The sequence below is a fragment of the Rhinolophus sinicus genome, chromosome 1 (genome assembly GCF_057876585.1).
Source record: "Rhinolophus sinicus isolate RSI-liver-muscle chromosome 1, RSI-T2T, whole genome shotgun sequence".
NCBI classification, from domain to species: Eukaryota; Metazoa; Chordata; class Mammalia; order Chiroptera; family Rhinolophidae; genus Rhinolophus; species Rhinolophus sinicus.
Genome location: NC_142501.1, coordinates 126,430,769 through 126,457,963, shown reverse-complemented (window position 1 = coordinate 126,457,963; position 27,195 = coordinate 126,430,769). Strand labels below are relative to the sequence as shown.

The following is a 27,195-nucleotide window of genomic DNA, read 5'->3' as shown; positions in this document are numbered from 1 at the left end:
CATGTGTAAGGGTCTTGTTTTCATTCACTCAGCCATGTTATCTTTTGATTGGAGCATTTAATTCATTTACATTTAAAGTAATTGTTGATAGATATGTAGTTATTGCCATTTCATTATTCATATTTTTTATCTTTTTTCATTTCATCTTAAAGAAGTCCCTCTAAGATTCTTTGTAATACTGGTTTGGTGGTGAAGAACTCTTTTAGCTTTTTCTTGTCTAGGAAGCTCTTTATCTGTGCTTTGATTCTAAATGATACCTTTACTGGGTAGAGTAATCTTGGTTGTAGGTCCTTTCTTTTCATCACTTGGAATATTTCCTGCCAATCTCTTCTGGCCTGCAAAGTTTCTGTTGAGAAATCAGCTGATTATCTTATGGGAGCTCCCTTGTAGGTAACTAACTGATTTTCTCATTGCTTTTAGGATTTTCTCTTAGTTTTCAACCTTTATCATTTCAATTATGATGTGTCTTGGTGTGGGACTATTTGGGTTCATCTTGTTTGGGACTCTCTGTGCTTCCTGGGCTTGTATATCTATTTTCTTCATCAGATTAGGGACGTTTTCTGCCATTATGTCTTCAAGTAGGTTTTCAATTCCTTGCTCTCTCTCTCCTTCTGGTACCCCAAGATGCAAATGTTGGTACATTGATGTTGTCCCAGAGGCCCCTTAAACTAGCCTCATTTTTTAAAATTCTTTTTTCTTTTTCTGTTGTGATTGGATATTTTCACTCCTTATCGTTGATTTGATCCTCTGCTTCATCCAATCTACTGTTGATTCCCTCTAATGTATTTTTCATTTTAGTTATTGCGGTCTTTATTTCTGCTGGTTCTTTCTTATGCTTTCTATCTCCATTTTTATGTTTCCAATCTCTTTGTTGAAGTTCTCCCTGAGATCACTGAGGATGCTTATAAACAGTGTTTGAAACTTTGCATCTGGTAGGTTGCTTTTCTCCATTTTGTTTAGTTCTTTTTCTGGAGCTTTGTTCTGTTCTTTTATTTGGGACATGTTTCTTTGTCTCCCAATGTGGCCTGCTTCCCTGTGTTTGTTTCTATGCATTAGGCAGGGCTGCTATGCCTGCTGGTCTTAGTAGAGTGGCCTTATGCAGTAAGTGTGTTGTGGGGCTCAGTGGTGCAGTCTCCCTGGTCACCAGAGTTGGTGCTTCAGGTGTGTTCCTTGTGTAGGTTGTGCCCTCCTGTTGTAGTTAAGCCTGGGTTGCTTTTTGCACATTAATAGGAGGGATTGACCCTCAGGCTGATTGGGGGTGAGGACTGGCAGTGACTATAGTGGATGAACTGTGGTGCAAGGGCTGACCCTACAGAGCAGGGTTAGCTTTAGCCAGGCTCTGGGGCCTGCCCAGTCTGCCCTTTGGGTGTGTCATCCTTGGAAGTAGCCAGGTGATACTCCAGCTTGGCCCAAAGCTGGCCACCAGGTGTGCCAGCCCTGAAGCCTCCTGGGAGGGGATTCACTGCAGGCCAAGATTAGCCGCAGCCTGTGCCCTGCCTAGGACCACCTGGTATGAGCCATAAAGCAATTCACAGATCACCACTCATATTGGGCTTGATGGTGCCTTGAGAAGCCAATCTGTGAACCGAGGTGGCTGCCACTAGTGCCAGGCTTAGGGCTGCTCAGCCAGAGGTATGGGGCATGCTGAAGCCAGATACTGCTTGTTTGGGTTTTGTGAACCTTTGAGAAATTTTATGAAAGTCCACAGCATGAGCTAAGGAAGGTTGTATAGAAAAGCCACTGGAAGCAGCTTGGCTGGGCCCAAAAGTCAGGTAGGGTGGGGTCTCAGGGAATCACTAGGGTGGGGCAGGCAAAAGGTGATAGCCAGCTTGATGGAGACTCAGGTATGGCAGCTGCTTGAGTCTATAGGCAGGAAGGTGGAGGGCTCAACAAAGAAACATGGCTTTCACCAGGTCCTTCCTCTGGGAGGAATCTTCCCCTCCAACCCTGACCATGAATTCAGTTTCTCCCATAAGTGCTTGGCACCTTTTGAGCTGCTGCCCCAGTATTGACGCTCAGAGCGAGTGAGTCTGTCAGCAAGTAAGTCCATGAGCGGGCCCTTTAAGGGGATTGCCTGGGACCATAGCCACAATCTCCATTGGTTATCACTGTCAGAAGTTGTGGAGATGTCTCTCCCCAGCACTGGAACCCTGGGCTGGGGAGCCCGATGGGTGGCTGGGACCCGTCGCTCCTCTGGGGAGGACCTCCACAGCTGAGCTATCTCTCCTGATTTTTAATAGTCACAGGTGCACATGAGACCAGCCCATTTAATGTCTCTGCCCCTCCTACCAGTCTTGAGGTGGTTTCTTCTGTATGTCCATAGTTGTAGGGCTTTGGTTCAGCTAGATCTCAGGCAGTTCTCAATGATGGTTGTTCTGTAGTTTAGTTGTAATTGATGTGGTCCCGAGAGGAGGTGAGCACAGCATTTACCTACTCCACCATCTTGACTGGAAATGTCTCTATTGATTGAATTTTATTTTCACCTTTATTAGAGTTGTTGATTGTTATAATGCTCAAAATGCAGTACCTCGTTCTCAATTTTGACAAAATAACGTTGACTATAAAATTGCTATGAAAGCTATCAAGGTTAATAAACATGATATATTCTCCTTTTTTCCATTTTAGTTTGGGATATGGGCAGATCAGCTTGGGGATGGCAGAGCCCATCTTATTGGAATTTACATGAACAGGTACCACATATTTTCTTATAGGATAGCTTTTCTGTTAAATATTAACATGAATCTTCTAATACTTAGTTTTTTCTTTTTTTGAAGGCAGGGTGAAAAATGGGAGCTCCAATTAAAAGGCTCAGGAAAGACCCCATATTCCCGGTACAGTTTTTTTTTTTTTTTTTTTTTTTAGCTTATCTAATTACAATTTGTCTTAATTACAATTGAAAATCTTTTTTTATCTTATTTCCCATAGAAATGGTGATGGCAGAGCTGTACTTCGTTCCTCAGTGAGAGAATTTTTGTGTAGTGAGGCTATGCATTATCTTGGAATTCCAACTAGCAGAGCTGCAAGGTAACTCCTCTTTGAAGCTAACTTTCAGGAATGGATCATCTCCAGAAATGTGTCAGTAAATTGAGCAGATAAGTCTCTGTTATCATGATTTCTTATAGTTTAGTACTTCTTGATAACTTGCTAGCAGTTAAAGTGTAACTTTAATTTTTGATTCTCTTATGTTCCAGTCTGGTTGTAAGTGATGATGAAGTATGGAGAGATCAGTTCTACAATGGAAACATTGTGAAAGAACGAGGTAATGACATTTTAAAGACTACTTACAGAAAATTAGACTAAGTTCTTAAACAAATATTGGACATCTTTGAAGTTTTTCTTTAAAAAATGACCCATGGTTGTTCCAGATATTTCAGTGTTTTCATATTATAATAGAATATCCTTTTCCACATCCTTGTATCACTAATCCATCCATTTCAAAAGGCAAACATTGGAGAAGTGAATCAAAAATGTTTATGGACAGCAGCAAAATGCTACAAAGCCAGTACATGAAAGTTCATACACTTTCATCCCAGGAGAGCCCTTGGACCTTTTCTCAGAGCCTGGTTGCTCTTACTACATGTTTACTTCCAATAGGTTCAGTTAACTTTTTCCTCAGCTTTTAGTAGGTTAGAAATAAAAAGTTAGAAAGGGGATGAGACAGTGTGCTATAGAGTAGCACAAGGGAGAGAGTGAGAGAAAGTTGATGCTGAATCTCTAGGGAAGGAAAGGTCCTGAAAATCAATAATAAACATATTTAATTGCTTCAAAAGCAGAGTTATCAAGAACTACTGACAACCCCGTATGCTTTCTTGGGTCCTGTGGTCATCACTGTATCATGGGGCAGCATTGTTAGTGATGCTCACAGTGATTCACCAAGAGCACATTTTATGTTGCTTGTATTTAGTGCATAATATGTTTTGATAATACTTTAATAAAAAACAGTCTCCTCCAAAGTATTCATGCTTAAAGAAATTAACACTTCTTTATCTTTATGGTATCTCTCTCCTTTAATTTCATCTGGATAAAATGGATACAGTTGCACGGAGGCCTGAAACAACCATTTAGGTCTTTTCTGTGTATAGTGATTAGAAATGAGTTTCCAATCACAGATTATTTATATGAGGGGCACAGCACTACTTACTTTTGTGGCTGTGACATATATATATATATTTAATCTGAATTCTGAACCATAATCATAATGGTTTCAAATGGTCCCAAGTATTTCTCATTTTTAGGTCATTAATAAAGTTTCTACATCTAAGTCTTTACATATATACAGATATTTCGATTGTGCTTTTACCTTACTATTTGCCCAGCAGCCACTGTGGTATACTGAGAAAAATGCTGGAGAGTCAAAAAGAATATGTGAAACCTAGAACTGGTTCTGCAGGATTTGATTTGTGACTAAGTCACGATCTAACCTTCCTTCTCTATCGAAAATGAGGGGGTTAGATTAGATGATGCCTCCTGTGTCTTTCAGTGGCTATTCATTAAATAAACATTTAGAATAATTTATGTAGCTGTTATATTTTTTTTCTGAGTGACTACATTTTTATTGCTCAAAAAAAACCCATGAAAATAAATACCCAAATTAACATTGTGAAAAAGTCCTGACTGTATAGTAATTTGGTCAACTAGAAAATATTAATTGGACCTTTTCTGTGCCTACCATTGGACTAAACTCTGAGGGAGGGTCCAGGAGGAGTAAGTATAGATCGTAGTCCTGTCCTTGAGAAGCTCAGTCTTTGTAGAGAAAAGACTGAAACCCGTGGAACAAATGAACCATAAAAAATCTGAGGTCAGTAAAAGGGGGATCCATTTAGCTTTATGGAGGAACTGGGACTTAATCTTGAGCATAACATTAGGAAGGATTTCAGTACGCGGAGAAGAGGATGGGGGGCTATGGAGAGCAGGGGGTGATAACATAAAGGCTCACAGGCAGCAGGAGGTCCTTGAAGGACAGCACCCACGGGTGGGAGCCGTGGTGCCTGGGATAGCCTTCATCTTGACATCTAAACACTTGTAAGCACAGCATTGCTTATAGGAAAGAAACTTGAATTCCATTTGTTAAGTGTATTACTGATATGTGTCTGTAATCAGTACAGAAGGTGGCTATAAGTCTACAAACCCAAACACAGAATGCATAGATTCATGTTATTTTTTCAATATATTCATAAGTTAGACCATATCCAGACATTTATTTATTGAAGTTAATTTTCAGGTAGTTACACAAATGGAAGGCACTTGTAGGAATTATGCCATTGAAATAATTCCCTATTTCAGGATGAGGTACAGAGAAAAGGTGAGGGAGTCTGATGTTTGGAGTCTCACAGTTTGAACAGCTTTAAGCTAGGTTGGAGCCTCAGTGTTTCTAAAAGAGTTGTGATTCCTAACATTCTAATTGAATCAGGCTTAAAGGAATAGAGAAAAATAGGGTGTAAATTAGTCAATTTTTCAAATAAATTCAGTCACTGTATTCTGTTTTATTTAAATAATTTTATTTTAAGAAAAGCATATTATGCTATGATTGCATAGTTTGAAATAATTTATGCTAAATTAAATGTTTCTTTTTCAGGTGCGGTAGTGCTGCGGGTTGCAAAATCATGGTTTAGAATTGGATCGTTAGAAATTTTGGCTCATTATGGTGAACTGGATTTACTAAGGTTAGAAAATGACATTTAAAAAATGGTAGAAAGCAATTGAAAAAAATGCTTATTGGGAAGTTGCTGGGAAGTTAAAATATTTTTGGTTTTCTTATAAGTAAAACCGAAAAATTCAATTAATAAGTATTTTTAATACTTTTTATGTCCCTAACTTCGTTTGGGTTTTCTAGGAGGCTAAAAAAAGAAGTATAAGATGCAGTAGATCCTTTTCTCAAGGAATATTTTGTCTAGTGTGCGACCCCGTTGCAGCTGATGGCCTCTGTGCCACCCAGAGATCTGGGCTGAAGTGACTCAAACTCCCCAGTTTCGCAGACTCAAGAGGTCCAGAGCTCTCCTTCCAATTTCTGGGATTTCCCAATCTCATGTCTCTTTTCTCCTGGACTCCAGTTTTGACGTGTGTGATACCTGTTCATGTCTGGGTCAACCCCTTAAACAGGATGGAAAAAAAACAACAGACTAAATTTGCATGAAGTATTTAGGAACAGAGTGCATCTTACTGAAGATTTCTTCAGGGAAGAGAGAGGAAAAGCTTCCAAAGAGCTAAAGCAGTACATGCTCCCCCTTGTGTCATGCAGTACGGTTACCACCTTCCTCTGATATCTCGGTGCCTGATACGGTGCTCACAAAATTCAGTCTTCCGCAAGCAGACTAGCAAGACTTTTCTTCGAACAAAAATATTTCCTTTTTAAAGAGGAATTCTGTTACCATTTGTTATGATAATAGAGTTTGAAAAAGTCGTTAGAAATATACAGATAAGAAAAAAATTCTCTTAGACAAGCTAGAATCATTTGGAATATGGATCCTATATTGCAGTTAACCAGCTTAGTAAAATCCAGGTACTTGGTCCATGAAGAATACAGAGAAAAACGAAATGAGGAAAATGAATGCGCAGAGCAGAGAAGTCAGTACACTTGATATGACTCTTCTCTGTGTCTCTTACTTTAGCAGTGTTTACTGAACTCAGGGTCATCCCAGCTTGTTGAGAGACTTATCTGCCTTCACTGGGCATTATTTCTAACTTCCCACTGGTTTTTTTGGTTACTTCTATTTGGATTCACCATGTCACTGAAATTGTTTCGTCTGGTTGTCATACTTCAGTTGTATTTCACTTCTCTCTCTGACATTTGATGTACATTGGTGACCATTTCATCCTTAAAATACCTCCACTGGCTAATATGACCATATATATACATATACATATGTATATGTATATATATGTATATATGTATGTATGTATGTGTGTATATACACATGTATGTATATATACATGCGTATATGTGTATATATGTGTATATATGTATATGTGTGTGTATATACACATATATATACACACACACACATATATATATACCTTTTCGTTTCTAAATGCATGAAATCATTCTTGACACATAGGTACTTATTCAAGTTATTAAATGATTAAATTATTGAAAAATACATATACAAGCTCTAATCCATTCCTATTTTGACTGAGTTTTAGTAATAACCAAATCATATCTACAACCACAATTTTTTTCTAGATTCTCTCTTATCCAATGCAATAAACACTAGTACTTAGTCGACTCACTAGAATAGTTAAAATTGGGAATAAAAAATATGATACATACGCAATTTAAATATTTTAACTTCAACACTGGCCAGTTTTTTCTTACCTCATTTGAAATAAATGTGACTTCTATGCAGTCATTTCCTGCTCTATTATCTTTATACTTTTCATATATGTCTATTATTATGTGTATTATATTATAATGTCTATTATTATGTGTATTATACTATGATATCATTATTTCTTTATATGTTCTTCTTCCCTGATAGACTATGTGTTCTGTGAGAGCTGAGTCTGGGTCTTGTCATTCTTCTTTCTAGAACTTGCACAAGGCTTGGCATACAGTAGGTACAGTAGGTACTCCATGAATGTTTATTGAGCTAATCTGAATTTGTAATATAATAAGATGGAATCTAATATGATCTCAGAAGCACATTTCCAAGTTTGATTGGTATTGAGGAACTATTTTTCTATGGCTTTTTTGGAAGTAAAATCTTATTTTGATTAAAAAAATGTTAAGCATGAATCTAATGAACTCATAAATGGCAAGGGTAGATTTAGATGATTGGATATTCCATTCTGTATTCTGACGAACACTGATGCTCTCTCCTTTTCCTCTGCAGGTCGTTATTAGACTTCATCATACAGGAACATTTCCCCTCAGTAAATGTCCAAGAACCTAATAGATACGTGGTAAGTTTTTAAAAGGAAAGGGTAATAGTCTTGTTTTTTCTCGTTGGCCTGCTAACATTAGTGGTTACAACTTAGAACTTAAAAAATTGCAATTAGGAAAGGAAATGTGGAGCTCTGTGAACACTGTGTTAGAGGAAGATAAGATGAACCACTTCATAAACAAGACATAGATAAGAAAGTTGTTTCCTTTGGAAGATATCTTGAAGAAAAGAACAGGTGCTACTACATCCTGACTGTAACATTGTTTTTGGAGCAGCATTTGTAACTTGGTCACGTATAATCTTTTCTTACACATTAGTGAGATAGCTATTTCTAGAGTTGTAGTTCTAAAATAAACATACTACATAATAGGAAAATGTGATTTTTTTTCTTGTGGAAATTTTTCGCTTTTCATAACTTTTTCATTCTTTTAACAGTTACAGAGAAGGGAATTCCGTTATTTTTCTTGGTGACTCATTTCAAAGTTTAGTAACTCACTTTGCTTACATTTAACTCCCTTGTGTTGAAGTCTCATGCTTTTCTTTTTCTTACCAGACATGGAGAAAGCCTGGTTATAATACTGTGTCTGAGCCTCTTATATACTCTTTCTGGATGAATAATTCTATGCTCTTCCATACATAATTTCCATTCCTTTAGTCATCTTTTGGCCCACCTTTAAATTCTTTTCATATTGTCCTTAACAATTATCAGAAGATCCTAAAAGAGTTTACATTACTGAAAATCTGAACGTTTTCTAAATTTTATTTTAGGATTTTTTTTCCATTGTGGTATCTGAGACAGCACAACTTATTGCCTTGTGGATGTCTGTTGGTTTTGCTCATGGTAAGTTATCATATTGATATTTCATTCTTCTGATGAGAAAGTAGAATTAATTTGTTAAAGCAGAAGACTTCCTTTTTGTATATTTCAAAATATACCTGCCAATGAGCTTCTTAACACTTACGATATATGAATTTGTTTTTAGCAACAGGGAACCAATTCAATTTCCTCATGTTTAAAATGGTTTGAATAGAATAGTATACACAAAATAGAATAAGGATAACCTTGTGAGTATATATTATATTTAGATCTCTTTAAAGCTATTTTTAAAATCCTAATTATAAAGCAGTACATGCTTAGGATAAAGAATTTAAAATATACAGAGTGATTCTGAGTTCTATCTCTAGGATAATCATTATTAACCATTTCATATCACATCTTCTAGACTTTTTAAAATGCTATTCATACACCTACTATAAAAACAGCAGGGCTGGCTTATGTGCATTTGAAGCTATTTGTTGTACGGGGGTTGCTTTGGAAGGAATAGCTGCCTGAACGAAGGACAACTGAACAGCAAGTCATATATGGACTATCTCTAGATAAATACAAAGGGGAATCCCACAGTACAAAACTTCTTGAAATGTTCTTTGATCATCACATGCATACTCTCTGTATCTCACTTGGGGTGGGATGGGGAGCAAGGTAGGTGTTTCAGAGTTTTTGCTATTACGAACTGGGCTGCAGTAACCGCCATGCACCTATAGCTTTGTATTCGGGAAGGTGAGACTTTGAGTATGAACTCCTAAAAGTGGACTGACTGGGTTAGAGAGTCTGTACACTTAACATTTTGATAAACATGGGGATCTCACTCTGAAAAGGGCTGGGACTCTATACGGGACACTATGCCACCATGCCCAAATATCCTGTTTTAGGCTATTGTTTCCATGGCTTCCTCCTGTCTCACTCTCTGTCCCCATCTGTGAGCTCCCTCGCCTAGGAGGTCACTCTCCCCCACAAATTGCTAGTGGTCTGCATCTCATGACTGTTATGGGGGTACATACCCATATTTTCACCGTTTTCCCTTCTCACAACCTTTGAAAATTAATCTTATTCTTTCACTAGTCTCAATCCCATTCCAAATAATGTATATATTTTTAACAAATGCTAGAAATTGAGGAAAAATAAGAGGAAGTTTCGTTTCTTGGGGCTTTTTTCCCTGTAGCGTTTGAAATCTTTCGAGGAGGTAGTATAAAACAAAAGGCTAAATTTAATTTTAAAATACAGTTTTAATATATGTTAAGCCATTTGACTTCACCAGTTAAACTTTCAATTGATAATCTAAATTTCTTTCATTTCTAAAGCAAATGCATTTCCATGATTTTTCTTATTCTGGATAATTTTATACAGTTAAAAAATGCTTTATTATTATCATGTTTTTGGAATTTTTTTGTTGTTTTAGGTGTTTGTAATACTGATAACTTCAGTTTGTTATCCATTACAATTGACTATGGTCCATTTGGTTTTATGGAGGCTTATAATCCAGGTATATATGATTTATATATATGTGTATATATTCACTAAAAAATCATCACAGGTTTATTTTAGATATAGCTAATACAGTGATGGAATTGTGGAAATAATTGGGTTGATGCATAATATAGTCATTTTATGTGGTACTCAATCTTCCAGGTGCCATGGGGATACAAAAATGAGTCCTTTGTGGCCTCTGCCCTCAAGGAATTACATGTTAGAGAAGATGAAATGAAAGATAGTAGGAAATATATTGTCAGACAGACATGGGTTTGAGTTTTGGCATCCAATCCATAATGGCTCTGTGCCCTTGGACAAGTTACTTAACCTCTCACCTTACTAACCTATAAAATCGAGGTGACATTAATGCAATATTTACCACTGGAGGGATCAGGGCAGGCTTTGTAGATGACATGCTACTTGACTTGGAGTTTGAAGTACATGTATGATGACCTGGAAATTCTTGTAGATTAAAAATGTATTCTTCTATTAGGCAAATATTCATATTTTAAAAGACTTTCATGTATATGGGTATTAAGTATTTATATTACTTTTGAGTTAAATGTTTAATGTCAGCAAGATTTTTGTCTAATAAATATAAATTTATTAAGTTTAAATACAAACTTAAAAAATAAAGAAGCTATTTATTATAATTATCCTCACTGTATAATGATAGTATTTTTGTTTGAAACAGATTTTGTACCAAACACATCTGATGATGAAAGAAGATATAAAATAGGAAATCAGGCTAATATTGGGATGTTTAATTTAAATAAATTATTACAAGCTCTAAACCCATTACTCGACCGAGGGCAAAAGCATCTGTGAGTAAATCTTAAATTTACTAATTAAATCTGTGTGAAAATATATTTGTATAATGATCATTTTTTGAAAAGCAAGAAAATGACATTTTGAAAACCATCTTATTGTTTAGTCTTTAATAATCATGGTATTTCAAACTATGTATTTTTCTCTAGTACAGTTTAGGCTTTTTTCCATAACTGTCAGGATAAAGTGTTTTCTTATTTATTGCTTTTTGGGTGTAAGGAAATTTTAGTTTATTTCTTCTTTGATGCAAGAGTTATTTATCACTGTTTCTTTTTTTAAAGTTTAAATTTTTTTTTTCAATTACAGTTGACATTCAATATTGTATTAGTTTCAGGTGTACAACATAGTAGTTAGGTATTCATATAACTTATGAAGTGATCCCCCCAGTAAGTCTTGCACCCACCTGACACTGTGTATAGTCATTACAATATTATTGACTATATTCCCTAAGCTGTACTTTACATCCCATGGCTATTTCATAAATGCCAATTTGTACTTAATCCCTTCACCTTTTTCACCCAACCCCTCAACCCCCATCCTATCTGGCAACCATCAGCTTGTTTTCTGTATCTATGAGTCTGTTTCTGTTTTATTTGTTTGTTTATTTTGTTTTTTAGTTTTCACATGTAAGTGAAATCATATGGTATTTGTCTTTCTCTGTCTGGCTTCTTTCACTTAGCATAATAACCTCTAGGTCTATCCATGTTGTCACAAATGTTAAGATTTCGTTTTTTTAATGGCTGAGTAATATTCCATTGTATAAATGTACCACTTCTTTATCCTCTTCTTTTGATTGGAGCATTTAACCTTTTGCTTTTAAAGTGATTATTGATAGGTATGTAGTTATTGCCATTTTATTATTTTCTGATTGTTTTTATAGTTCTCTGTTTCTTATTCTTTTGCTCTCTTCTCTTGTATGTTGATGACTTTGTGTAGTGTTGTGCTTGGATTCCTTTTTCTTTATTTCTTCTATATCTTTTAGAGATTTTTGGTTTGTGGTTACCATGTGCTTCCTATATACCAAGCTATGTTTATAGCAGTGTGTTTTAAGTTGATGGTTGCTTAAGTTTGAACACCTTCTAAAATCACTACCAGTTTTACTCACCCCCTCCACATTTATGTTTTTCTTATTGTGTTTTTACTTCATGTGTGTGTTTGTGTTTATCTCTTAATTTACTGTTTTAATTACATATGATCTTCCTACTTTTGCTTTTTAACCTTTGTGCTAGCTTTAATGCTGGTTGATCTACTGCTTTTATTATGTGTTTGCTTTTGTCAGTGAGAATTTTTTTCTTTGCAATATTTTCTTATTCATATTTTAAGTTTTTTTCTTCTTCTTCCAGAAGTCCCTTTATCCTTTCTTTTAATACTGGTTTGGTGGTGATGAATTCATTTAGCTTTTGCTTGTCTGGGGAGCTCCTTATCTCTGGGGAGCTCTTTGATTTTAAATGATAGCCTTGCTTGGTAGAGTAATCTTGGTTGTAGTTCCTTACTTTTCATCACTTTGAATATTTCATGCTATTCCCTCTGGCCTGCAAGGTTTCCATTGAAAAATCAGCTGAGAGTCTTATGGGAGCTCCCTTGTAGGTAATTAACTGCTTTTCTCTTGCTGCTTTTAAGATTCTCTCTGTCTTTAACCTTTGTCATTTTAATTATGATGTGTCTTGGGGTGGGCCTCTTTGGATTTATCTTGTTTGGAACTCTCTATACTTCCAGGACTTGTATGTCTGTTTCCTTCGCCAGGTTAGGGAAGTTTTCTGTTGTTATTTCTTCAAACAGGTTTTCAACCTCTTGCTCTCTTTTCCTTCTGATACTCACTCCTATGATGCAAATGTTGTTACACTTGATGTTGTCCCAGAGGTTCCTTAGACTATGCTCAGTTTTAATTCTTTTTTTCTTTTACTGTTCTGATTAGTTGTTTTATGCTACCTTGTCTTCCAAATCCCTGATTCAATCCTTTCATCTCATCTACTGTTGATTCCATCTTATGCATTCTTCATTTCAGTTATTGTATTCTTCATTTCTGACTGGTTCGTTTTTATGTTTTCTATCTCCTTTTTTATGTTTTCTATCTCTTGTAGAAGGTCTCATTGAATTGATCTAGTCTTCCCCTAAATTCATTGAGCATCCTTATAACCAGTGTTTTGAACTCTGTATCTGGTAGATTTCTTGCCTCCATTTTGTTTAGTCTTTTTCTGGAGATTTTCCCTGTTCTTTCATTTGGGACATGTTTCTTTGTCTCCTCATTTCGGGTGTCTCCCTGTGTTTGTTTCTGTATATTAGGTAGACCTGCTATGTATCCTAATCTTGGCAGAGTTGTGTTATACAGTAGGTATCCTGTGGGACCCAGTGGCACAGCATCCTTGGTCACCAGAGCTGAATGCTTCAGGGTTGTCCTTTGTGTGGGTAGTGTGTGTTCTTCTGTTGTAGTCTAGCCTTGATTACTGTTGGCATGTCAGTAAGGCTGACGGGCTGTGAGGATTGGCAGTGACTACAGTAGACAAGCTGTGTGTGCAGGCTGACCTCATTGAGAGGGGTTTGCTTTAGTGGGCCTCTGGTGCCTGCCAAATCCATCCTTCCGGTGTATCATTTGTGGAGTTAATTGGGTGGCACTCTGTTGTGGTCTCAAGCCGGTCACCAAGCGTGTTGGTTTTGGGGCTTCTTGGGAAGGGCTCTGGTGCAGGCGAAGGTCAGTCAGACCAGGGACACTTGGTAGGAGCTACAGAGTGGTCTGCAGTTGGTAGCTGCCTGTACTGGGCTTGGAGACACCTGGGAGCGGTTATGCCAAGGCCAGCTGCCACTAGTACTGGGCTTGAGGCTGCTTGTACTGTCAAGCAGTACAGGGCATGTTGAGGCCAGCTGCTGCTTGTTTGAGGTTTGTGGACCTTTGAGAGATTTTAGGAGAGTCTACAGGGTGGTCCCCAGCCAGGCCAGCTGAATGTGTGGATTAGCCTCTGAAAGAGGTTTGGACCTGGCTCATGAATTGGGTGGGGGGATCTCAGAGAATCACCAGGGTGGGGTGAGAGCTGTTATCCAGGTGAGTGGAGACTCAGACTTGGGGCTTGCTTGTGCCTGCTGGCTGTGTGGGGGAAGGCTAAACAAAGGAACAATGGCACCTACCATTTAGTCTTGGAGAACACTTCCCCTTCAGCCCTCGCCCTGAAGCTAGACAATTCAGTTCCTCCCTGTATGTCCCTGGTGCTCTTCAACCACTGTCCCTTTACTGGAGCCCAGGGAAAGAGTTTGTGAGCGAGTGAGTCTGTGCTTGGGCCGTTTAAGAGTACACCTGGGTCTACAGCAGCCCTCTAGCTCACCTGGATGGAATCCGCACTGATTTTCACAGCCACATGTGTGGGGACTCCTCTTCCTATCATATCACTGGTGCTGTGGGTTGGGGAGCCCGGTGTGGAGCTGAGACCCCTCTTCAGGGGGGAACCTCCATAGCCAAGATACCCCTCCATGCCACACGTGAGTCTGGAACCAGCCCTCTTGTCTCCTTCCCTCCTACCAGTGTTGAAGTGGTTTCCTCTTTGTATCCTTAGTTATAGGAGTTCTGTTCAGCTAGACTTCAGGTGGTTCTCAAGGCTGTTCTATAATTTAGTTGTAATTTTGATGTGGTCGTGGGAGGAGATGAGCACATTGTTTACCTACTCCACCATCTTGACCAGAAGTCTCTCACTGTTTTTTTAATTTCTAAGTAGTTGGATTTACTTTGCCCATGTTTTTATGACCAAAGAATGTATTTGGTAAAATCTGCTATTCAAAAATGTATTAATGTTTCTTTATGGTATAACCCTGCTGTACCTCATGAGTGAGGGCCTGAGGACTTGCTCTGACCCTCTAGGTTCTGCCTGCTTTCTCCAGGCCCTACAAGCTACTGGGCCCAAGAGTATGTTATTTGTTGATCACTGGACATTGAACTTTTTTTTTTTTTTTTAAAGATTTTATTGGGGAAGGGGAACAGGACTTTATTGGGGAACAGTGTGTACTTCCAGGACTTTTTCCAAGTCAAGTTGTCATTGTTGTCCTTTCAATCTTAGTTGTGGAGGGTGCAGCTCAGCTCCAGGTCCAGTTGCTATTGTTAGTTGCAGGGGGCGCAGCCCACTATCCCTTGCGGGAGTTGAACTGGCAACCTTGTGGTTGAGAGGACATGCTCCAACCAACTGAGCCATCCGGGAGCTCAGCAGCAGCTCAGTTCAAGATGCCCTGTTCAATCTTAGTTGCAGGGGGTGCTGCCCACCATCCCTTGCGGGAGTTAAGGAATCGAACTGGCAACCTGGTGGTTGAGAGCCCACTGGCCCATGTGGGAATCGAACAAGGAGCCTTTGGCATTAGGAGCAAGGAGCTCCAACCGCCTGAGCTACCGGGCTGGCCCTGGAAATTGAGCTTTTTGAGTGCAGGGATCACATTTTGTTCATTTCTGTGTCTCCAATGTATTTGCTAAGAGATAAAACATATTTCTCTTCATACTCTCTGTACCACCATCCCCCAATCTAAAATTTACTGTTTTCAGTACAAGATCCCAAATGTAAATCAAGTCATATAGTGATGCTATTAACCCAGGTTGCAAAAAAATTACTACAACAAAGATAAAAGTTTTATATTCCACGTGTGCTTTCCTTAATTAATTTAACTTAAAGCTATATTGGTAATGCTGTCACACAGTTCAAAATCACAGTGATATAAAATGATATTTATTAAGCAGTCTTCAACCTACCCTTGTCTTTATTAATTTTATATCCATTTTTCTCTGCAGAGTTCATTCATTCATTCAACAAATATTTATTAAGGTGCTCACTATATGCCATCTACTGTTCTAAGTGCTAATGGGACAGCAGTGAATAAAACAGCACAATAATTGTGCCCTCAGTGTTCTTACTTTTGGTGTGACAGTCAATAAACAGATACATAAGTTATATCGTATTTTAGAAGGAGATAAGTATTATGGAGAAAAATAAAGCAATGGATAGGGAGTATAAGGAGGGGTTTGCAGTTTTAAAAGGATGGTCAGTGAAGAACTTGAGCAAAGGCTTGAAGGAGTCACAGGAGAAAACCATGCAGATATCTGGCAGGGGTAGGGGGAAGGGGAGACAAAGGAATAGCTTGTGCAAAGGTCCGGAGGTGGGAGTGTACATGGGATGTTTAGGGAACAGCAAAGCCAGTGTGGCTGCTGCAGAATGAGCCAAGGGGAAGAATTGTAGGGGATGAGGTCAGGAAGGTAAAGGGAGTGGAGCTTCAGACTGTGTTAAATTTTGTATTATTTAAAATACATTTAAGAAGTTAAGAAATAGAAACTTAATTCGTTTAAAGATGAATTTAAGGTTAAAAACTTTAATGTTTATATTTTTATGAAATATTTCTCTTATTTTCATATTTCCAGGCAAGTAAAATATTATTGTATTAGCTGAGATATTTGTAATGCATTATTTTGGGTCTAAGATGATTTTTAAAAATATATCAAAAACCCATTTATATAACTCTTTGGTATTATAGAGACACATGAACATTTATCCTATAAGCTAATTATATATAGTAATGTTCCAGGAGTGACATGATTTGATCTGTACTATATCCAAATCTTTGAGACAGTAAATTTATATTGATGATTTTCTCTAAGATCTGATATATAATTAACCACTAAACCAGAATCAGTAGCATATAATCTAATGTTATTTAATATATGAGAAGATTCACTTTGTTCTTGTAAAATGTAATTCATGAATGTTAATTTTAAATCAATGCTTAACTGCTCTTCCTTTTTTATTCCCATAGTGCTGCTCAGATTCTTGAGGGGTATCCTGTTCTTTATTACACAAGGTTTGTCCATTTTGAATATAGATAGTAAAGCATCCTGGTTGGTTTGAGGACAATTCTTAGAATAGTAAGAATTTGAATAACAAATTGAATTGACATTTCACCTTTTAGATTTACAGAATTGTTCAAAGCTAAGTTGGGATTACTTGGAGAAAGGAAGGGTGATGGTGATTTAATTGCATTTCTCTTACATGTGAGTTTATCATTTTATCTTTTTTTTAATTAATATTTGAATTACTATTCAGCATATTCTTGAAGAATTGAGGTTGATAAATATATTTAATTTCATTAGCTCATGGAAAAGACAGAAGCTGATTTTACAATGACCTTTCGGCAGCTCAGTGAGATTACTCAAAGCCAGTTACAGGAACTCAACATTCCTCAGGTATTAATATGTGACATTTGGCTTTTTCTTAATTTAGTTTTCTTTAACAGGTTTATTGAGGTATAATTTTCATTCCATAAAATTCCTCTTACCTTACATATACAGTTCAGTGGTTTCTTAAATAATTTACAGATTTGTGCAGTAATTTATCATCATAGTTCAATTTGGGAACAAGTCCATCACACTTTAGATCATTTGGGCCCTTTTGCAATCAATCCCTGTGTCCACTCCCAGCCCCAAACAACTAATTTACTTTCTGTCTCTCAAGATTTTCACTTTCTAGACGTTTCCTATAAATGAAATCATATGATATGTGGTCTCTTGCGTCTGATTTTTACACTTAGCATGTCTTTGAGATTCATCCGTGTTGTATCCTGTATCATTAGTTCTTTACTCTTTATTTCTAAGTAGTACTCTATTTTATGACACCATATTTTGCTGATCCATTTTCCAGCTGATGGACGTTTGGGTCATTTCCACTTTTCGGCTATTGTGAATAAATACTTCTATGAACATTCACGTATCAGTTTTTGTATGAACATAAGTTTTCATTTCTCTTGGATAGATAGTCGAGTGGAATCACTAGATTGTTTAATAAATTTATATTTAATTTTTTTAAGAAACTGCCAAACTATTTTCAAAGTGGCTGCACTTAATTCACTTTTAAGATTTTGTGTTGTCTTTTCATTTCAGTATAATACATTGAGTACACTATTTATGGAAGAATACGAGTATTACCAGAAGATTCCTACTTCTTATAGATTTTTAGAAACATAGATCTATTTATAAGGTCTTAGTATTTTATATTGCAATCATTGTTTTTATCGTTTTTGAAATTAAAACCTAGCCTTATTTTTTAAATTTTAATTTCTTCATTATATTTCAAGACGTTCTCTGTATAGTTAATGTTATCTTTTCATAAATTTTAAAAAAATTCAGCCTCCTTTATGCATTTTTCAAGTACTTTTTGAGAACCCACTATTATTGATACCTTCTCCTGGGACAGGCATGAGAGTAAATGCTTTACAAAAATAATGAAAAATTAATAGTAATAATATAAGAACAATAATAGCTAACATTTATTGAGTGCTTATTGTGTTCCAGGCATATTCTAAGCATTTTACATGAGTAATCTCTGCCAAACCATGTGAGGCAGGTACAGTTGTGATCTGTGTTTTACTGATAAAGAAACCAAGGCATAGAGAGGTCATGTAACTAGCACCAGGTCACACAACTAGTAAATGTCTGGCGGGATTCAAACACTGGCCGCTTTCTCCAGAGGCCATGCTCTTCACCTCTGGGCTTTGCTGCACCTTCCGTGTGTAAGCCCTCCTTAGCTGTCGCTCAGTATAGTAATAGTAGTAAAATTGGTTGTGCTTTTAACTTATTTTCTGTCAACAGGAACACAGCAGGATCTGATTCTCACATCACAGGCCTGATGAGGCTCCTTCTAGAGGCATTTTCATGCTAATTGGACATTTAGTCTGTGGTTCTGGTCATAGAATTTCAGTTAGAGAATGCTCTGAGCAGTGAGTAAGCCCTGTCTGAACCTCTAATTCCCAGGCACAGGCAGCTCCTTCCCCCACCACAGAACACTTTGCCTTGGGTAAAAAATGGACGTGGGGTCCAGGGCAAAACCGTAGGATGGACCACTTCTTCCCTCAGTCTTTCGATGCAGTCAGTCGCCAAATGAAGGGTAGCCTGGGTTAACTCATAAGGCTTAGAATTACAGTCCTGTGGAATTTGAGTCTAGATGTCATCATCCAGTAGCTGAATAAACTTGAGCATGTGATTTAACTTCTCTGAGACTTAGTTCTCTCATCAGTAACACAGGCAATCCCACGCTAGACCCAACTTTTTAAATGTTTAAATACAGTCACATGGTTAAAAACCCTTGTGCCCGTCCAGTGCATTCCCCTCTTCCACTCCTGGAGGAGGCTATTTTTATTAATTTCTTATGGGTCCTTCCAGCATTTCTTGATGCAGATACAAGCATATATATATATATATATATATATATATATATATATATATATTTATTTATTTATTTATATATATACGTATATGTGTATATATATATATATATATATATATATCTGTATATATACATATATGTATGTATATATATTTATGTATATGTGTATTTATATATCCCACACACATTGTAAACAAAAATTCCCAAAGAGCTGTGGTAAAGGAGAGACTTTATTCAGGTGAAAAGTTTGCAAACTGGGGAATTGCAGCTTCTGGTGGAAATGGAAAGTGTACTCCACTGAGACAAAGGGGAGGCTGCCTTTTATATAGAAAGTTTCCGCCCAGGTTCCCAGTTGGTCCAATTTTATGTAAATGAGGTTTCTGAATTCCTACAGCTTTGATTGATCCAAATCATGCATTGTGATTGGTTGTTGTAGAGCAGTTCTGATTGGTCTGTATAGATGTAAATGAAGATATAATTGTGCAGTTCTTGGATGGAGCAGGTCTCAGTCTGTTGGTAGAAAGACAAAACCAGGGCTTCCCTCCAGTGGTTGCCTCAGATGGTGGTGTAAGCAAGCAGAGCACAGTGCGGGAAGCCAAGAGTTCATTCTGAGGTTTTTCCCGGTATACAGAGTACTTGAGGAACACTTGTCAGCAAGTGGCTGCTAGGCTGTTATTATTTATAAAATATGGGTCCTCAGTTGACCATGGGGAGTTGACCATTGGGGTTCACATCAGATGAATCTTTCTTTTTGGGGTCCACAACATAGAAGATTGCGTAGTTTATGTAATGTTTGCACCTTGTATCATAGTATGTCCCGAAGATAATTTTATATTAATACATAGAAATAATCCTTATTAATTTTACAGTTGCAAAACATCCCATTTGTAAGTGTGCCATATTTATTTAATCAGTTCCCTACAATGGACTTGTGTTGTTTCCAAACTTTTGCTGTTAAAGTGTACATAGTTTCTTTCATTTGGTGTTAAAGTGTACATAATTTCATTTGGTGCAGATGTATTTGTAGGGAATTTTTTAGAATGGATTTCTCTGTTAAAATATATATGCATTTGTAGTTTTGCTACATGTTGCCAAACTGCCGTAGACTTCAACATTTTGTATTTTTATCAGCAAGATAAATCTTTTTAAGAGGGACAAATGTTTATTAAATACAAAGGTAAAAATAAATGCTTGAGATGTAGTCTTTTTAAAGGTTTAGTATCCTAACATTCTTGATCCAGTTGTGAATGTAGTCTCACGCTTAGAGAGAGAATCACAAAATCTTCCATTGATAAAGGACCTTAAAGATCAATTCATTTTATAATATGGAGACTAAGGCCAAGAGAGGTTAAATGATTGCTGAATTCACACAGTAGTTCTTTACAAAATCAGAGCTAGAACCAAAATTTCCTGCTGTCCAGTGCCCTTTTCATTATGCTGGGCCTGCCAATTTTTCCTTTGTTAATTCTTACTTCTTTGATATTTTAAGCTCATGTTTTACTAAAAAATAGTCCTTATCTCCACATAGTGAAGCTGAAGCAAGAAAAGGTAAAGGTAGGTATGGATATTAGTATTCATAATAAGAAAATAATTAGTATTAATTGTAAGAAAAATTATTGTTCTCACAGGCATGGATAGACTTAAGTTACATTTTTAGGAGTGATTTGAATAAAAAAAATGTCTACCTATTCAGTAGGAAATGCAGAAAAATGTTAACCAATAAGCATCTTTGATATAATTTGAAAATTTAGAAGTGATTTCATCTATCAGAACTAATTATCATTTAATTAGTGATAATCATTAATTATCATTTAATGTATGGAAAACTGAGACAAAGTAATGTTAAAGTGACTTGTTGAAGCTCTTGACAGGTATCAATATTTAAATTACTAAGAGCTGGGAAATTTAAGTGAGATCATTACACTTTTAATCATTTATTAAAAGTGTAATAGTTAATTTCTTTTTTTTTAATATGAAACCTTTTCAACCCTTTGACTAATTGCTTATTCCTTTGTCTTAGCCTTTTATGTATATTTCTTTAACAATTCTATAACACTTTAAAAATGTATTTTATATTGAATTATTTGTTTACACAATTTCCTTCTTAAATGCAAGGACCATGTCTTGTGAATTTTTATATCCTTCTCACTTAACACAGTTGCTAGCACGTAGTTGACACTGCATACATATTTGTTAAATGAATTAATAGATGACTAAATAAAATGTAATTGCAAATTAAGTTTTTAAAAGTAAATTACACATTAAAATGCATCTTTTGGAGCAAAAATTAATATAAGACCCAGTCTTATATTAATTTTTGCTCCAAAAGACGCATTAGAGCTGATTGTCCAGTTAGGTCTTATTTTCGGAGAAACAAGGTATTTCTACTTGAAATAGTATATTTTTTAAAAAGTCTGGATATTATAAGTTATTATTAAAGAATATAATGTAAAAGTAACATGGAGTTAAATGTTAATGTAAAAAGCAGTCTAGTACTGTATTTTCATTTAGCAATTCTGGGCACTGAAGATGATTTCAAAGCACCAACTCTTTCCTGCCTGGGTGTCCCAGTACCTTTTGAGACTGAAGAGGTAAGGTAATCTACTGATTTATACAAAAGTATGTTATGTATTTCTTTAGCATAGTCAGTCCATCAGATGCCTCTCTTCCATTTTTCATAATTTCCTTTTGACTCCTGGGTATTTGTGTTGGCCGAGGCATCTGTAGTAACACCTCAGCCATGCAGAGAGCATTCATCCATTCACCTCAGCTCTCTAATAACACAGTTCCCTAAGCTTCCCAAGCCCTTGAAGAGAGCTCCTCAGGCTTTCATCCAATGCCTACTTACTGGCACATCTTGTACAACTGTAAGAAGTTACTTTGTTTCAAAACTCAAAATGAAGTACAAGCAACAGACATGGAAGAGTAAAGAAGTTGTAGGTAGTGGCAGCTGAATGGAGAAACAAGAAAACCACAGGGCATACGGGAACAAATAGTCCTTCACAGTTTAATGGCCACTGAGGACTATTTATAAAGATGACTGAGTAATTAAGAAAAAGTTAAATTATTTTCAGAATACTATCTTTAAGATAAGGAAAGGTAGCAGCCAATTTAGACTTTTTTAATTGGTAAAAAACATAAGAAGTTTTGGTATTATCTAAAATAATTAAATAAGGTAATATTTTACATATTGTTTAATCTACTCAGTATTTTCTGTCTCCCTTTCAGACACTGATTCAATGTGATTTTAAAATGTTTTTTCCCCCCAATATATGTCTTGTGAAATAATTCCCATCCTTTTGAAAAAAAGATATGATTTGGGAGGCAGTAGTTGATTTTGTGCTTTATTCATTTTTAGTAACATGAATGATTCAGATTCTGAAAGAAGAAAAAGAATGACAAGTAAGTAATCCTTTTGATTTTTTCAACTTTAAATTATCACATCAAAGCAACATTTTTGAAAACTGGAAGTAATTGCTTGAGGGAACTGAATTTTTTTAACTAGAATAATTCTACATGAGTATATTTTAGTTGAGAGTCATATATGAGCTTTTCTAATTTCAGCAGATGACTTTTACCCCAGAGCATGATAGCTCCGCTTTCAACAAGTTTGCATACTGATATTAAAATAAGATAGTCTTAAAAGGTAGTGGAGAGACAAGGTGGTTTGGGTTATGGTGAAAAGAACATGAGTTTTGGAATCTGACAGATAATCTCATCTTGCCACTTTTTAGCTCTATGATCTGAAAGATATTTAACTCTCCAAGTTTTAAGGCCCTTAGCTATTGTCAAATGGGGAATATTTTGCAGGGATGTTATAATGATGAACAGTAATACATGTAAGGTATCTTGTTTTAGTGCCTGGGCCATCATACATCAATAAACAATCGCTGTAAAAATAAATCACTTTTATATATTGATTTCAGTTTACTATGTGATACTTGGCTTGGAGAAGGAAAAAATGGAAGTTAGTTCTTTTTGTATCGTGGGTCTACCAAGATCAAAGAAGTTAAGACAGAAGGACCTAAGTGCTGCTTACTCTTGCCTTAGCACTTGTATGGAAAGCTAGTGTTATCATCAAGGTGCCTGATTCATGTTGATGAAATAAGGATACCGTTAACATTCCATGTTAGGTTAGGGAATGAGACTGCTTCTTGAACTCAGGACATTATTGTAGAAATAAAAGCAGCTTTAGTTTTTATGGGGAAGAGAGGAATCTCTTGGGGGTCAGCATGGATCTAGTTGACAACCACTTATATCCATTTGGACGATCATACAGAATTTATTGGCCAGCTCAGAATATGGACAATCTCAGCAGTTAAGAGAAACAAGAAATTGAAAGAAGGAAGTGTGATGGTAGCCTTTAGAATTTGGACCTTTTTGGTTATGACAGGATGGATGAGATGGTAAAATGAAAGAAATTTAGTGAACTCAAAACTGCAACTCTGAGTTATTTCAGAGAAATAATAAATACTAAACAATGTACTCTTAAGGAAGGGAAGAAAATAAGTTTCCACATTGACAACTCACTTATTTTTTAAAGGCACATCCATATATTACTGTATATTTAATTGATATGAAAATGTGAAATCATAAAAAAAAGCGATTTCACAAATTCATGTAACAGTGTGTGCCCAGGATGTGGAATTAAAGAATTATACAGGCATGAAGAAATGAACCTCTTAGAAGTAGCATGTATAGTTCAGTGAAGTCTGAACCCTCACTTCCCTTGAAGAGTCTTTATTTCTGTACATGCTCCTGATCTGAGTTTATTTTCCCTACGGGGGCAGTGTAGCATGGGTTCCAGAGTTAGACTAGCTGTTCTTGAGTTCTAGTTCTGCCATTTATTTCCTAGATGTTATTAAGCATGTCACTAGGCCCCTGCCCCCCATCCCTCTTTTTGTCTCTCTGGTGTGTATATATTTTTAAACAGCTTTATTGAGGTATAATTCATGTCATATAAAATTTCCCTGTTTTAAGTGTACAGTGATTATTATTATTTTTCTTACTAAATTAAAAAAATTGTACAGTCATCATGAAATCCAGTTTTTAAACCTTTCTTTTCACTTGTGCTCTCTTTTGGTTCCTCATCCATAAAATACATTCACTTCATGGGTTGTTGCACAAACTCAATATGATAGTGGTTGGCACATATTCAGTACTCAATAAATACCAACTATCGTATTATAGAATATATTAAATATCCTTGTCACAGGGATATTGTGAAACTGGAATGAATATAATGATTTTTAGAAACAAAACAACTGAAAATATATTGCCATTATACATCATTTCAAAACATTTAAAAAATCAATAGTAGACTAGGGGAGGATGTGCTATTATCTTTGGAAATGCTTCAAGTTTCAAGCAATGGGAACGTCAAAGATGGGTGTTTTAAAAGCCTTAGAAATATATTTTTTTAATTCTCAATATTTATTATTTTTAGGGCTCCAAATAATTCTAAGATCATAAGCCACCAAAAGGTGTTGATCATTTTTCTTGTATGTCCCCAGCCCAGGGTCATATTAAAACTTTGTTTAATAAACATATATATTTTTTAAAGATTTTATTGGGGAGGGGGAATAGGACTTTATTGGGGAACAGTGTGTACTTCCAGGCCTTTTTTCCAAGTCAAGTTGTTGTCCTTTCAATCTTAGTTGTGGAAGGTGCCGTTCAGCTTCAAGTTGTTGTCCTTTCAGTCTTAGTTGTGGAGGGCGTAGCTCAGCTCCAGGTCCAGTTGCCGTTACTAGTTGCAGGGGGTGCAACCCACCATCCCTTGCGGGAGTTGAACTGGCAACCTTGTGGTTGAGAGCCCACTGGCCCATGTGGGAATTGAACTGGCAGCCTTCAGAGTTAGGAGCACGGAGCTCCAACCGCCTGAGCCACCAGGCCAGCCCAGGTTTAATAAATATTTTGATTGGTATGATTACGGTAACACTCAGGACAGCCATCGTTGTTTTTATATTCAAAGAGGATAGTGTTTCTGATGGTGTTTACCTTGCAACTGTAATGATTAGTAAGGAATTAGTCATTTCTATAGTTTCTAATGGAAAGAATAAGATCAACAGGCTGCCAAAAGAAAACTAGATAATGTACCAAAATGAAATCTTTCCATTTATTTTTGTTACCCTGGGTAGCTCCAGCATTATACGACTGGGTCTATATTGCTAGGGAGTTTTTTGTTTTGTTTTGTTTAAGTCCTAAAATATCTGCCTCTGCAATAAAATGAGGTTGGTTGTAATTCTAAAAACCCATCAGTGTAATTCTGCTTTTCTTCGTGCCTCGTAGTGAATTTGTGGCGCGTGCTTAGAAAAATCTTTGTCTCGATTGACAGCTGATGAGAGCCCAAGGCCAACTAACTTGGAATCCTGGATTTGAGCCTCATTATAGAATACAACCCTAGGCCTTGTCCACAAACCTCCCATCTGCCAAATGGCAAGGGCCCAGACTGGGGCTGGCTCAACACAAACTTACCGCTTTTGAAAATAGCACAAAGAGAATGCTAGACTGATTGCCAAGTCAGTGACATTTCTTTTGTGTCCTGAGGAACCTCAGTGGATACTAAACAAGATCATTTGGGAATCAAGGTGAGAGTGCTATCAGTTAAGGTGACAGTGTAAATTTAAATTTTGGCCTCAAGTAGATATTTCAGACCTGACCTTTTATAGATAATTAAAAGAAAATTTTTCTAATTCATCCTTCCTCTTGGGCATCAAAAAAAAGAGAGAGAGAAGAAAAAGTTGTTGTATTTGAGATAATTTTTCTCTTAAATTATTTTAATAACTATTTAACAATTATGAAAGTAAAATTTATGTATATTTTATTGAATTAAATAAATCATAAATAGAACTGACATTTTCCAGTTTCATTGCCAGAGAATCAGACATTAGGAGAGTGTTCAGCTTTTTATCGTTACTGAGTCTGCTGAATTTCTGATACATTGATATTTTCCAATTGGAGGGTAGCGATGGCATGCTTTATTTAAAATTATGATGTAGTCAGTAAAAACATGGTCTTAAGTCTCTTTTCTCAGCACTAAATTTACTTATTTAGCAAACATATATTAAGCCCCTATTATGTGCCATTTTTTTGCACAGTTTCTTTATAGCTGGAAAACAACAAAGATGAATTAGATACCTGCCCTTAGGTCGCCTATATTCCAGTGAATCAGTGATTATCAAATCATATTGTTTGGATATAATCCTCCTCACCCCACTGCTTAAAATTTTAATGCCAACAGAAGTAACCCATAAACAGAAAGTTCTAAATCAGGTACAAATGTACAGAATTAGATAACTCCTCAAAGGCTCTTATAAACAGCTCTATAAGTTTCTGATTTTCAAGAAGTTTGTATATTTATAATATGGTCCAAAGTACTTCTGCTTGTAGCTGCAATTTCCAATGTATTTTTTTTAAATTTCTTTTATTGGGGGACAGTGTGTTTCTCCAGGGCCCATCAGCTCCAAGTCGTTGTCCTTCAGTCTAGTTGTGGAGGGCACAGCTCAGCTCCAAGTCCAGTCACCGTTTTCAATCTTAGTTGCAGGGGGTGCAGCCCACCATCTCATGCGGGAATTGAACCGGCAACCTTGTTCTTGGGCTCTCACGCTCTAACCAACTGAGCCATCTGTCCACCCCTCTGCAGCTCAGCAGCAGCTCATTGTCTTCAATCTAGTTGTGGAGGGCGCAGCTCACTGGTCCATGTGGGAATCGAACCAGCAACCCTGTTGTTCAGAGCTCGAGCTCTAACTAACTGAGCCATCTGGCTGCCCCTCCAATGTATTTTAACAGTATTTCATTGGCAAGTTTCTACAAAAATTTGTCAAATTTTTCAGACTTTGAATTGGATGACTCCACTGTCCCTGCCTAAACTGAGTGCTTCCACAATTTCCCTTACATGTTAGTTTCCTTTTTTGTTTAAAGATTGTATATATATTTTGTGTACATGGGTTTTTATTTTAAAGGAGTTCTGTATGAATTCTTTAAATTTAAAAATGCAAACTTGTAG

At 36.5% G+C, this 27,195-nt stretch overlaps 1 protein-coding gene across 1 annotated transcript in view; it reads left to right on the top strand.

The window, feature by feature from the left end:
* The window catches only part of LOC109456696 (uncharacterized), a 40,138-nt gene that overhangs the window by 8,556 nt on the left and 4,387 nt on the right, over positions 1-27,195 (top strand). The window contains 14 exon segments of the mRNA XM_019749115.3: positions 2,626-2,690; positions 2,775-2,831; positions 2,926-3,024; positions 3,192-3,259; positions 5,576-5,663; positions 7,830-7,899; positions 8,649-8,721; positions 10,118-10,201; positions 10,883-11,012; positions 16,789-16,833; positions 16,942-17,023; positions 17,123-17,215; positions 21,702-21,781; positions 22,549-22,592. Of these exon segments, the coding sequence (XP_019604674.3) occupies positions 2,626-2,690; positions 2,775-2,831; positions 2,926-3,024; positions 3,192-3,259; positions 5,576-5,663; positions 7,830-7,899; positions 8,649-8,721; positions 10,118-10,201; positions 10,883-11,012; positions 16,789-16,833; positions 16,942-17,023; positions 17,123-17,215; positions 21,702-21,781; positions 22,549-22,592 (1,078 nt within the window).